The sequence below is a fragment of the Molothrus aeneus genome, chromosome Z (assembly GCF_037042795.1).
Source record: "Molothrus aeneus isolate 106 chromosome Z, BPBGC_Maene_1.0, whole genome shotgun sequence".
In the NCBI taxonomy this organism is placed as follows: domain Eukaryota; kingdom Metazoa; phylum Chordata; class Aves; order Passeriformes; family Icteridae; genus Molothrus; species Molothrus aeneus.
Window position 1 is genome coordinate 71494534 of NC_089680.1, and position 14237 is coordinate 71508770.

Consider the following 14237-nt stretch of genomic DNA (forward strand, 5'->3'; position numbering starts at 1 on the left):
TAGAAACAAAGAGTTAGGGACAACCAACCTGGGTACCTTTTTCTGGCAGCATAAGCCCGGAAAAGGACCCATGTTAACAGAAGATTAACCCTTAAAAACAACAGCCTGTTGCATATTCATACACCTCATTCATGATGCATAAATTCTATTCAGACACAGGATTCTGTCTGGTCATCATCAATTTCTTCCTCTTAATACTAGCTGGTGTGACTGAGGCAGGAAGAAGTTCATTTCTTCTGATAAGGGAGCAATAAATTCCCTTTCTCTGAAAGATTTAGGTGTCCTGTGGCTGCTGTCTCAGTTCAAGTCCTTTCTTCTGAAAAAAAAGTATCCTACATAGCACAGTTTCTATTTTAACATTTTGTTATAACCTAAAACTGTATTTAACACACAACTTCAGAAAATTAACACAGCATTACTTTCTAACACAACACACATAATACTCATTTTAATATTTGCGAAAATATCATAAAATATGCATTTTTTCACAATAAAACAGCCGAGAAGAGGGATAACAGCCTGTTTGTTGTTGTTGTTGTGTAACGCAGATATCCGCACGGAGCAGTGCTACCTGCGCTGGGAGGAGGAGGAATGTCTGCAGCCTGTGCCCGGCAGGCTCCGGATGGATTCCTGCTGCTGTGCCCTGGGGGCTGCCTGGGGCTTTGGCTGCCAGCGCTGCCCTGCTCCCGGCTCCCAGGAACACAGGGCCCTGTGCCCCAGGGGCCCCGGATTCTCCAACAGGGGGGATCTTCTCACTGGCAGGCCCTTCTACAAAGGTGAGCCTTCCTCCTTCTGCCTGAGGGGTAAGTGTGGGTGCATCCCAGAGGGTATCCGGAGGGAATTCCTGCTTGAGAGATGGATAAAGGCCTGAAAGAGTTGATGGTGATAATGGCTTGGAGTGTGCTGTGGGAATCTCTAATATTAGAGGGTTTTGAGAAAACTGCAAAAGGCAGGCAGAAAAGTTACAGAAAAGTCTATCTAGCAAGACATTAGGAAGTTTGAAGCTTAATAATAGAGCTCTGTGCATTGTGTTTTAAGGCTCACAAGCAGGTATTGTATTTGAAATAAGCAGGCATTGTTTAACCAAAGGTACCTGTGCTTATAGTGGTTGGATAGAGCTACTGTCAATGTGCTTTTGCTTTGTGGGATTGATCAAAAAACTTATAAAGTGAGTTGTAACATTAAGTTCTTTGTCTGCTGCCTGGGACGTGAGCTGGTGGCATCTTCCCATTGTCATAACCATGTAATGAGACTGGTGCTGGAAAATCAAACAGCTCAAGGCACGTTCCACAGCAGTCCCATCCTGTTTGTGCTTTGTTCAGAGACCCCAGCCAGTGATATGTGTTCCTAGAACAGAGGCTAGACAAGATTAAGAGAATTAAAGTGGGTATTTATTGAAGGCCTTCAATAGGTACAGCTTGTCAGAATAGTCAGAAGCCTCCGAGAGAGGCTACACTCAAGATGGAAAACTGTTGCAGTGTTGTGAGGGTCCCCAGGACAAGGTGAGAGGTGAGAATTTGACTCCCAAGTTCTCAGAAGGCTGATTTATTATATTATGATGTTATATTATATTAAAAGAAAATGATATACTAAAACTATACTAAAGAAAGAGAAAGGACACATCAGAAGGGTAGACAAGAATGAATAATAAAAACCCATGACAGACCAGAGTCCTGACACAGCTGGACTGGGATTGGTCACTAAGTTAAAACAATTCACCTGCTGGATAAACAATTCTCCAAATCACATTCTAGAGGAGCAAAACGTGGAGAAGCTGAGGCTTCTTATCTTCCCAGGAGAAGAAATGCTGGCAAAGAGATTTTTCAGAAAATATCACGGTGACAGAAAGCAATCACGAGTTTTTCACCCAGTTAAGGTTTGGTCCATTTACGTGTCAGGGGTTAATCCTCCAATTACAGCTTCAGGTAATGAAGTCATTTACTCTAAGTTTGGCCCCCCTGAATTTTGACATTTGTTCATGTCTCTCAGGGCCTGAGACAGTTTGGTGTCCTTCAGTTTCATGCCTAGAGAAGCACTGATTTGCCTGAATAAAATGGGAGAACAGTAGTTGACGGGCTATGGGGTTTTAGAGTTACACACTAAAGCAGTACAGGAAAAAAAAATTATATATATATATTGAAAAATATAAAAGCTAAATCCTAAGGCATCAATTCTGGTGTCTGAGGATTAATTGTGGGTGCATCCCTGAGGGTGTCCTGAGGAAATTCCTGGGTTTGAGGCTGCTTGTTAAGTGTACTTGAGAGATGGGATAAAGGTATTTGCCTGAAGGAGCTGATGGTGGGGAGATTCTCTGCTTTCATGGGAGCTTGAGAGCGAAACGTGCAAAGGCTGAATTGGGTAAGGAGGAGAAGGAAATTCCTGAAAGGAGAGGAACTCTGAATTACAGGAATAGTGCAAAATGCACATGTTTTTTAGGATAGTGCTTTGCAGGGAATGAGCCGAGCATCAAATGGTATGAGAAATAAGTTATTTTAGATGTAAACATAAAATATTACTAAAATTCAACGAGGGCTCTCTGGGAGACTGAAGAAGGGTGGATTCTTTATCTGGTTTGCAAAATCAGTAAGTGATTAAAAGGAGAGGGTGTCTGTTGTGTTACAATCGTGAGGGCAGTGACAACAAGGATCTGCAGTGATAATGGAGTAAATAAAAATATTTTGTCCAGTTCTTGCTGGCTTCATCTTCTGTAGAGCAATGACAAAACAGAATAGGCTGGAAAGTGTCAAGAAACCAGACCCAAGTTACTTCAGATGGCTAAAATCTGAGAAGAAAAAAACTAGTTTTCTGTGCCCAGAAGCTCAGGTGATCCAGAAATTTGTTAGGGTTTTTTTGGTTTTTTTTAAAGGATATATTCTGAAGCATTTGTCTTGGAATATTTTGAGTTGCTTTAGAAAGCTATAACAGGTGAGACCTCTGCTTCACCATAAATAAGCTTTGCTTTTCAGGAGTTGTTACTCTTAGGCAAAGCTCTTGATTTTCATTGGTGATTTATTAAAGAAATTAGGAAAATAACAACCAGAACAATAGCAACAAATTACCAACATTTGTTTAATTGAAAGAGTTAATTATTTCATAAATCTTGCCTAGGATGAGATTTTCTGAGGTTCTCCTTCCTGTTTCTGTTTCTTAATTTGGACCACTCTTGTGTTCCATTCACAGAAATGAGTGGGAGATGTTTGTTTTGTTGAAGATGATTCTCAGTTCAGGGCATTGCCTCAGCAAATTATTTCACAGAGTGTAGGAGAGGTCGTTCAGCCTTGTCCTATGCAATATCCTTTAACAGTTTGTGTTACTCAGCATTGAGGAGAGGTGAAACATTTCACTTGATGCTCTACAAAAGAAAAAAAATACCATTTTCAAAACAGCTCCAGATAAAACTCTGGCAGTCTCAATTTGAAAACCAAACCCAGTCAGCCAGGTGATGGTAGCATATTGTACAAACTGGCTCAGGAATGCCAGGAATATTGATTGTGGCACAAAGCAAACTTGAGCACCATACACATACCAGAGTTTCAACTCAGAGAATATCCCTGAATTTCTTTGCTTGCTGATAAGCATAAACTTTTAATTATTGGCTTGGGTAATGTGAAGCAAAGAAACCCAAAAATAACCAAAAAGATAGGGAAACGTCTCACCTCCAGTCTCCAAGGATGTCCCCTCTAACCTAAACCCTGCCTTTTATGCTCAATGCAGTTGGTAAGAAGGAACAGGAAATTCCTCTTGATTCCATATATCTTTGTGCTTGAGAATTTCTTAATTCCTTTGTTTTTATTCCTAGATATCAATGAATGTAAAGTGTTCCCTGGCATGTGCATGAATGGTAAATGTAGAAACACAATTGGAAGTTTCAAATGCAGGTGTAACAGTGGGTTCACTTTAGATATGGATGAAAGAAACTGTACAGGTGAGTAAGCCTTGCATTTTCCACAGTTTTCCCTGGAATAATGGAATAGTCCTGGTTGAAAAAGACCTGGAAAGACCAGCCTGTTCCTTCAACCTGTTGTGGGGAAAGGGAGCCCAGATGAGGTTATCTAGCACCCTGTCCACCTTGGAAAGATCCAGTGAGGGGGACTCCACCACATCCCTGGGGCTTTTTAAATTGGCTTGCTCTTGTGGCATAGCTTGGTGATCTGGAAACCCAATGCCATTAATTGCCTTCAGTTTCTAAGAGCTCAATCTTTGGAGAGAATGGCAAACAGTCTCAAGTTTTCCTTTCAGAAACTGATTAGTTAATAAGTGCAACACTTTTATAATTTTATAATTGATGTTTAAGGTGCTCAGGTCATGCTGTATCTGTACAATCTGTAAAATCAATAAGGATCACCAGCAATGTCAAGTTTAATGCTCTAACACAGAGATTATCTTAATTTATGAATGTAGAGACTGCAAGTTAATTTTCACTTAGATTTAATACCTGAGAGCACACAAGGGCACCTCAGCAATTCTGACACCAGTGCAACATTAACTCAGGAAGACACAAGACACGTGTGTTTATTTTACAAGTTTAGGATTTTTTTCTTTACTGTCTGGAAAATCTGAAGATAAACTTGACAGTTCTGTGGCTGTGGGAACTCGGATGCCAGCATTGTGGGTGGCTGGAAATGAAGGAGGTTTTGTTACAATGTACAGGCATCCATGAGTGTGTCTGAGTAATAACTATGAAGTGTGGGTGGTAAGGCATGCTCACTGAGGTTGGTCTGGATGCTAATGTTGCCCTAACTGGTGATTTCCTTGTTTTTATAGTGATTGCATTGATGAAGAATGTATTTTACAAACTTTATTTCTAAACTAACCAGAATAGGTCAGAAAACTCCTTGCAAAAGCTTTTTTTTCCCCCTTCTGTTCTGTGGTGACAAAATTACTCCACTGAGCAGCTGTAGAGAACAGGTTCTCTGAAACAGGTTACTTTTTTGCTTGTTTTAAATTAGCAAGAAATTGTTTTATAAAGTTTGTAGGAGCCCAGATACTCAGTAATGTGACAGATCTGCCATGTGGGTCTGACACCTCCACACATCTGTGAGGACTGGGTGACAGCAGAAACCTGTCCGTGGGCAATGACCCAAAGTCCTCTCCTGCAACACTTACCTGTTTCACTGGATCATATCCACATTAAAATTCTCCTTTAGATTTCTGACTCACTACCAGTGTGATTTAAAAAGAGCTCTCCTGTCTTTTCTGCTATTGTTTTCTGTAGTAGGTTTCATTCAAACTTAACTAACAAGACAACCAGTGAACTGTAAATCTGGTATTGATAGGAGCTAATTCCTAATGGAAAGGGTGTATGTAAACTTATAATGCTATTACTGGAAAAATATCTTCATAATAATCAAATTATAATCAATGGCATTGTAGTAATGGAGTCAGTTCCTACCTCTGTAAGAATGGTATCTTGAAATGTCTTACACTTAGTTATTTCCTTAAGAATCTAACCTTACATTGCACTTAATAGAAGCAAACTTGTTACATAATTTGCTATAGCCTGAGAGCTCTGAAGACTCAGCCTTACAAGTCTTTCATTATCTGTCTCATAATCAGATGTTTCTGTAAGTAAGTTTTTTTCTCTGTTGATTTGCATACTGTATATGGTTTCTGTAGGCTTAATTTACAGTGACCTTTTTTTTCTGTGAAAAGCAGGATAACCTTAAACTCAGTTTGATTTTTCTAACCTCTCCACTGCTTTGTAACAGACATTGATGAGTGCAGGATATCCCCAGACTTGTGTGGAAGTGGCACTTGTGTCAACACTCCTGGCAGCTTTGAGTGTGAGTGCTTTGATGGCTACGAAAGTGGATTTATGATGATGAAGAACTGCATGGGTAAGTGTTGCCAGGATCCCCTGGAGTCTCCATTTGCTGTGCAAAGCCTGGCTGTGATCTGAGCTGAGCACTTCAGATGTGTCATTATTGTGGCTTCATGAGCAAATGATTCAGATACGCAGTTTATAGAGACAGATAACTGAATTAAGTATATAGCCTTGCTTGTTCTGTATGCTAATTACTTATACCCTTAAGAGAAACTTATTCTGTACAGAGATTTTAGGATAGCAGCAGCTCTTCATACAATTAATTTAAAAACTGCTAATGGGGTTCCCAAATATTTGGTAAAGCTAGGAATAGAAAGCTGGAGTTTCAAAAGCAGTGTCAATCCCTTTTCCTTGCTTCTTCTAGGACTGAAGAAATTCTCATATCATTTCCTGAAAAAAAAATACATCTCTTTAATCTGTTTAAAGTTGTAAGAATAGGTCTGGAGACACAAAAAGGTGTCTAGCCACCCTGAAAAAGTCTAGACTTAAACTTCTGTCACCTTTTCTTGTTTTCCTGCAAATTGTGGTGCTTTTAGACTTTCCTGGGAGTCCAGAAGTGTGAGTGAATCCTCCACCTTGAACATCTTCTGTTTGTATTTCTCTCCATCCACACCTGTAGTGTTAGCTGGTTGTATCAGTTTTGTGAGTCAAATATTCAGTTTGCCTTTGTGAGCTGTAGCCAGAATATTTCCCAGCCCCACACCATGGCAAACACAGGAGTTACCAAACTGAGGAGCCATTTAGGTAAAAATTGATACACAAAGATCCACCATAACTGCATCCACAGGGAAGAATTTCAGTGCACATGTGAACAAGTGTTTGATTGCCTTAAGCAATTTCAAAATATATATACATCAGATTAATACATTATTCTAAAGGGCAATATCCAAAAATTTGCTGTCTTTGCTTGTGTTCCATGTTTTCTTGAATATCCAATGTTAAATGATGAATGTTTGGTTTTCTTGAGAGGAAAAATACCCATCTTTAGAGTTAATAATGACATATAATTTTTGGTTTGCTCTGTTGTGCAGCCTGAATAGAAGAGCAACACCATACAACCATCCTTTTATTTTGTAGGCACTGGGAATTGCTTTTCTCTTTGTTGCCCCTTATTTTATATGCCCATTTTATATCTGCACATGGTGGTTTCTTTGCAGACATAGATGAATGTGAGCGCAACCCTCTGCTGTGCAGAGGTGGCACCTGTGTGAACACTGAGGGGAGCTTTCGCTGTGACTGTCCCCTGGGGCATGAGCTGTCACCATCCCAGGAGGAATGCTTGGGTGAGTTTCAACTCAGGAGAATAATCTTTAGTTGGAGGAATGGTCAGTCCCTGGCAAAGGTGGGGTCTCAGGAATCTCTTAAGCAAATTAGTGCTCCTCCTTTATGTCAAAAATTGTATCTTCAAATAAAAAACTAGAAGCCTGTAAAATCCTCAGTGCTAGTAATGCTGTTGACTCCAGAGAGGAGTGATTTATCAGGCCTCTTAGGGGTTATTTAGCAATTGAAAGGACTGTACCACTCATGGGAGCAACTTTAATCAGTCATGAAAAGGTGTTGTCCTGTGTTAAAATGTATCTCTCCTTTTAGCACATAATCCGCCAAAACGATGAAGAAAAAAAAAAAAAAGAAAGAAAAAGCCAAAAAATAAGCACGTTATCTCTTTGGCTTATTTTCTTGATGGGAAATAGAAGACTTGGTAATTAATGCCCACCCCAGACTCTGTAATTAATGCTCTCAAACCAGAGTCAAATCTTTGGACACAAACATGGAGTGCAGAACTCCATTCCTTGAACTGGAGCATGCCAAGAACAAGAAAGAAATTTAACAAACCTGACAGCCACCACTTTGCAATATTACCTCTCATTCTGCCTGGAACCTGAGCTGTTTAAGCTGTTAAATATCCTGAATTGCAACTGATCTGAATGATTCTTCCCCAGATGTGAACGAGTGCTCGTTGAGTGACAGTCTCTGCAGAAATGGCAACTGTGTGAACATGGTTGGGACCTACCAGTGCTTCTGTGACTCTGGGTACCAGCCCACTCCTGACAGACAGGGATGCACAGGCAAGTGCTGGGCACCTGCACCTGGGGCTTTGTGCTTCAGCTGCATTGTTCCACCTGTCCTTGCTTTTATTTAACTTTACACCTTCCTTTTGGAAATCAGCAGGGCTGTTTCCTCATGTGGTTTGACGCTTATCATGGGCTATTGTGAGCATACAGAAGTATAAAGGAATATAAGGAAGGTATAAAAATGTGGTTCCTGAAGTGAACTCTGCAGAATACTTTGAAATTATGCTTCCTGTACTGCTCCATTAAAATCAGATGTTTGAGCTAACAATAAGAAAATGCACCTAGGTTTCTTGATCAAGCAAAAAAAGCTCTATGTGTTGATGGTGTATCTTTCACTTTTTTCTCCTTATCATGTGCATCTCTTTAATCCTTCACTACAGTAATACTGAATTATGTAGTGCCCAGCACATCAACTCCTTGCAAAGGAGAGCAGCAGTACTGAGAGGGTTTTCTATTTGCTTGTTATGGTTATTTTTTTACAAAATTGCAAATTTGTGCCACATTTCAAGCTTTAAGTTTCTCAGCATTTCCCTTTTTTTCCTTTCCAAACCTTTTTTCTTAAGCTTTTTTGCACACCCCTAGCAATACACAGGAGCAAAACCAACATTTAACTAAGCAGCTTGCTCCCACAGATGAAAAAGCAGTTAAAAGAGGGAAAAACGAACCAAATACAGATCAGAGGCAGTAGAATGAGAATAAAAATCCAGAATGGAGCTACTGGTGAACTTCTTTATGTAAAATGTAAAGGGAATACGATGTTTTTCTTAAAGAAGTAGACTTACTGCTACCAATGTTGCCTCCCCAGATATTGATGAGTGTATGATAATGAATGGAGGCTGTGGCACCCACTGCACTAACTCAGAGGGCAGCTATGAGTGCAGCTGCAGTGATGGCTACGCTCTGATGCCAGATGTCAGGACCTGTGCAGGTAGGTTTTTACACCTGAAAAGCTCCAGCATCATTATCTTGGAGCCAAAATCAAGGGGGTGTTTCAGCCTATCCATGCCAGAGTGACAGAATTATTGGTTGTTTTCTTTTTTCCCCCTCCTCAGATATTGATGAATGTGAAAACAATCCAGATATCTGTGATGGTGGGCAGTGTTCCAATATCCCAGGGGAATATCGCTGTCTCTGTTATGATGGATTTATGGTTTCTATAGACATGAAAGCTTGTGTTGGTAAGTAGCTGTGTGCTACCAAATTTAGTGTAAGTCTTGAAGATTCTGCAGCTTTTTCTTTCTGTTCTTTCTACTGCATCCTTGAAAGTGCATATTGAAATTATGCATACTATGAAAAAAATAATCTGTATGCCTATTGGTAGCTCCTTAACAATGAACCAGATCCCATAGTTAAAAAACATTGGTGTGATTTTAATATAATGGAACGTGTATACTGAGAAGGGATCAGATGAGGCGCTCAGAAGTGGGCACTTCAAAAATTGTTCATTGGAAGAAAATTATTATGAGCACAAATATGTTTTAAGAAAATAATTTTAAGTGATTCCTGTAAGAAAAAGCTTGCTTCATATTCCTTTAATTAATTTTGCTAATTAGCATTAGCAAAAAATGGTGAAAACAAATGTTATTTGTTTTACCACAAAACAGTGGTATTTGGACTACACATTTATCCTTACTTGTTTTAGGGAATTTACAGAGTGGAACAGCTGAAATATATTACAACCTCATATAGCAGGTATTTTCACCTGAAACAAAGTGTTCCAAAATGACAGTAATGTCCAACTAATAATTAATTTATAATCACCTACAGATGTGAATGAATGTGATTTGAATTCCAACATCTGCATGTTTGGGGAGTGTGAAAACACCAAAGGCTCCTTCATTTGTCACTGTCAAGTTGGGTATTCAGTCAAGAAAGGAACCACAGGGTGCACAGGTAAAACAGATTTCCAGTGAAGGTGTTACATACTTTGGTTGGCTTCCAGGTAAAATGAATGCACAAGTGTTCACACACAAGAGAGAGCTTGGTAACTGTATATATTTGTATCTATATGAGTGTTTCACATCTGCTAGCATGTGCCAGAGTTTTAAAGGGAGTGTTCCTTCACCAGTATCAGTGCTGGAGGGCCATGGCAAACTGATTTTAAAGATTTTGGCAGCGCAGGTTATGTGAGCACCCCTGTTACAGAACAGGGCTTGGGGTGGCAGGGCTACAGGAGGGGGAAAAAAAAGGTTTAAAAATCCTTCAACCTTTGCCAACAATTTTTGAAGTTCTGTAGTCATTCATAATCACTCTATGAATTCTGTGATATTTGAGCAGTACCTTTTCTTCTGCATGCTCTCAAGAATCCAGGCTCATCCAAAAGAAGCTGACAGAATGTCTCCTGCAATTTTGTGTTTAGGAATCTGTTCTATAACTACTACAGCCATGGGTGTATAATTATTTTTATGACTGAAAGGTGGCTGTGCACGCAAAGCCCTCATCCCAGTTTTAGACGTAAAAAGATCAGCATATTTCATATTTCTGGAAAAGAGTGTTAATTTCATGCTGAGAAGCAGTTGTAGGAAAGTGGACTGATTGTCATGTTTGCAAACAAAGAGCAAAAATAAAATGCAATTGTCACTCCTTTTTACTAATGCAGAATACGAAATAGTTTGCTTGAATTATTCTAAGTTCTTTAACATTTGTTTTTTAAAGGGCTGCGAACCCTCACAGTGGAAATATGTAAAAGGAACAGAATTTTTAATATTCTGATGCAAATACTGATAGTTTGTTTTGTGCTCGTAGATGTGAATGAGTGTGAAATTGCAGCTCACAACTGTGACATGCATGCCTTGTGTGTCAACGTGCCAGGAAGTTTTAAATGCAGCTGCAAAGAAGGTTGGGTTGGAAATGGCATTAAGTGTATTGGTAAGTACATGGAAAACAAAGATTTTTTTTTTCTCTGTCTCCCCACTCTTTTTTTTTCTTTTTTTTGAAAGCATGTAATGTGACTGTGTGATTAGTCCATTGGAAACAAAGAATTATTCTGCTGTGTGCTGTAGCCGGTAGATAGATGGGTATGAAAGATTCTTATGTTTCACAGATCTGGTTTTTTAAGGGGAAAAAAAAATATCTACTATCTCAGAAATTTGATGCTGTAACATCTTTCCAAATTAACTACATATTTTACAAAGTTTATATACAACTGCTACTAGAATATGCAAAAAAAAAAACCAAACCAAACCCAGAAATTAAATAGATTTGTTCTATTGTTTCCTGTCAGATATTTCCAGTCCTTCAAACATTTTTTAGTAAATGTCTTTTAATTTATCTGATTTATAGACCCTGATATAAACCAGATTGGGACTGGAGGGGTGGGAAACCTGTATCTGCATTTGCTGGGCTGCTGTAGTTCTGTGTGTCCCCATGCCTTCATGTTTCAGTTTGATGGGTAAAAGATTGTAATACTTGCTTTTTGTTTTCAGAACATTTTGGATCTATGGAAGATAAGGCTTAATTGATGTGATCTGCTAAAAAATTTTTTTTCTTCTTTTTTTCTTCTTTTTTCCTCTTTTTTTCTTCTTTTTTTTTTCTTTCTTTTCTTTTTTCTTTTTTTTCCATACATATTAACATCCAAGTGAATAGCTTGCATCAACTCTCATGGGGTTTCATTGTTTTCAATTTCTTCTATTACTTGAGGAGACTTCCTAAATAAGTGGCAGTTTTTTACCTCACTGCATTTCTTTGGTTCAGCTTCTTTTTTTTAAAACTAATTTTAACTGTAAACTCATTAACAGGACATTTATATCCAAGTAATGAGCCAGCTGAATTCCATCTGTTATTCCCCAGTCCCACCTGCTGTAATTTAAAGGAAGACGTATTAAAATGGAGTCACTATAGATTAACCCTGTATCATCTAATACTAAATATATGTATTTATGGAGACATAAGTCAAGTTTGCAGTGGTGCTGATTATCTTGGCAGTTAATTACCAGCCAGTTTACTAATTGCTGTGCTGCTGCCTGCACTTTTTGACCCCGATGTGCAGATCTTGATGAGTGCTCCAACGGGACCCAGCGGTGCAGCGCCAACGCCCAGTGTGTGAACAGCCCGGGCTCCTACCACTGTGCCTGTGCAGAGGGATTCACTGGAGATGGCTTCACCTGCTCTGGTAAGGGGTTTGGTGACACCTGACTTGTCCCTGGTGGCTCTTCTCTTGTGTGGAACCTTTGTGAATTAGACCTAAGCCCACAGAGCCCAAAGACGATGAATGTGAAAATGTAATTTAAGATCAAGATGGTCCCTGTCTGTCCTGTGTAAGAAATGGTGTGAGAGGCATCCGATTGTTCTTTGATTTGTGTCCCAGTCGGATGCACCAGGTCCATTTTTAGGGGGAATTCCTGCTGCTTCTTCCTCCTCCTCATCTTCATGCCAATTATTTTGAACATGCATGTCCTGGCTGCAGCAGTGCCTCTAGTCAAGAGCACCAAATGCCAGCTCTATTACAGTTCCTCTAGCATCATCTATTTTCCCATCACTCTTTTATTAGAACAGGATGTGATTATTAAATAGGACTTTTTAAAAAGAAAAACAAACTGCAGTTAAAAAACATTGCCCATGATCTCTGTTTAAATTTGTAGGTGAGAATGGACATTGTTATTAACACAGCAAGTGACTCAAACTGATATGTATTATATGAAGTATAGAGATTTCGTATTAAATATTAATTACTGTGTCTTGGGTTACTCTGATCTTTATCACTTACAGGGTGGAGATACAACATTGTCTCTGCTCTCAACTTTACACACATCCTGTATTTGGTAACCATATTTAGGTCTGAGAATGCATCCTAATCATAGTAAAATACCAAGAAAATGCTGTGAATATATTTAATATTGGCTAATTACAAACAAAAATTAATTTAAAACTTAGAAATTACATTTTCTGATTAGTAATGTGAAGTTTTTTATTTAACAATAAAGACCTTCAAATGTGGCGTGGTTTTTGTATTTCAGGTTTTTGGTTCATGAGCAAAATGTTTTATTCCTATATTGAAAGGAATATAGAGATTATATATAGAGAGAATATATAGAGAAACCCTATATATAGAGAATATATAGAGAAACCCTATATCCTGGGTTTCTCTAAAAATTGGATGTCATGCTAATTATGGACTAATAAAATGAAGAAAGCATGCAAAATCTTCTTTGGACAATCATAACAATACCTGACAAAATTATCACTTCTTATGATGACTGCAGTGGTCAATGCCCTCCCTTGCCATTTTATAGCTCTTTTGGGTCATACTAGGAGAATTTCTGGTGTGCAAGCAGTACTTGTAATGTTCCTCACCTTCAAAGAATATTTTCTGAAGTTAATATGATAATAATTTTCTACGTATTATTTAGGAAAATTTGCCATTTGAACATCTTTTCTGTCAAAATAGCATAGCAATGTATACCAAGAGGCAAAATTTTGACTTTTTAAGCAAGGTATTTAACTTTTTTGTCAAGATTATTCAAAACTGAATCTTAAAAGCCTACATAATTAAAAAATTTTTCATCTGTTGATGAAAAATGAGGAGTAAGGAATCGTGGCAAGGTGAAAGGAATAATTTTGCAAACTGTGTTTGCTTTTCTGCATTCTTTCAATTTACTTCAGGATACAAGTGTTCTGTTTTATACCTTCAGCGCTCAACAGCGCTATTATTTTGAACACCAGGATATATTTTATGTGCATTTCTGCCGGTGAAACCTGCAGTTCCAGAGAGGTTTTCCTGTCTTCCGCAGATGTTGATGAGTGCGCAGAGGATGTGGAGCTGTGTGAAAACGGGCAGTGCCTGAACGCGCCCGGCGCCTTCCGCTGTGAGTGCGAGATGGGCTTCACCCCTGCCCCTGACAGCAAGTCCTGCCAAGGTGAGCTGCTGCTGCTGCTGCTGCTGCTGCTGCTGCTGCCTCAGCTCTGCTCTCTGAGTTTGGGCTGGCTGCTCTGAAGCAAAGAGCAACCGACAGGACCTCAGCCTGGAAGCAGAGAAAGCACCACATGCTTCACGTACAAGGAGTTTCTCCAGTGTGAATTATGTTGGGAGGTTGCTTTCATCTTTTTTGTGATGTCTTCCTGGCTTTCACCCATAAATCCCAGAGCAGAGGTTTGCCTCAGCAATTTTGTAATTTTTTTTTTTAAATTCCTTTTTGTCACTATTGGACAGTGTGTGGGAAATCCTCTGTTGTCTTTCTAATCAAGTTCAGCTTCTATTCCCTATTGTGTTCTTTTACCTTTTGTTGTTGTTATTTAATATGACGTTACAGTAAATGAAAACATTTTAGCGCAAAGCTTTTATCTTATTTCATATTTAATGGTGAAAATCACATAATGAAAACTAAAATTCTTGGTGAGATTTG

The 14237-nt window shown here is 38.9% G+C and overlaps 1 protein-coding gene across 2 annotated transcripts in view; it reads left to right on the forward strand.

The window, feature by feature from the left end:
* The window catches only part of FBN2 (fibrillin 2), a 123011-nt gene that overhangs the window by 72059 nt on the left and 36715 nt on the right, over nucleotides 1–14237 (forward strand). For both annotated transcript variants that reach the window (XM_066568754.1, XM_066568753.1), the window contains exons 24-34: nucleotides 549–776; nucleotides 3800–3925; nucleotides 5709–5837; nucleotides 6982–7107; nucleotides 7765–7890; nucleotides 8702–8824; nucleotides 8949–9074; nucleotides 9664–9789; nucleotides 10642–10764; nucleotides 11885–12007; nucleotides 13626–13751. In XM_066568754.1, coding sequence (XP_066424851.1) covers nucleotides 549–776; nucleotides 3800–3925; nucleotides 5709–5837; nucleotides 6982–7107; nucleotides 7765–7890; nucleotides 8702–8824; nucleotides 8949–9074; nucleotides 9664–9789; nucleotides 10642–10764; nucleotides 11885–12007; nucleotides 13626–13751 — 1482 coding nt within the window. The remainder of the gene's footprint in view (nucleotides 1–548; nucleotides 777–3799; nucleotides 3926–5708; nucleotides 5838–6981; nucleotides 7108–7764; nucleotides 7891–8701; nucleotides 8825–8948; nucleotides 9075–9663; nucleotides 9790–10641; nucleotides 10765–11884; nucleotides 12008–13625; nucleotides 13752–14237) is intronic.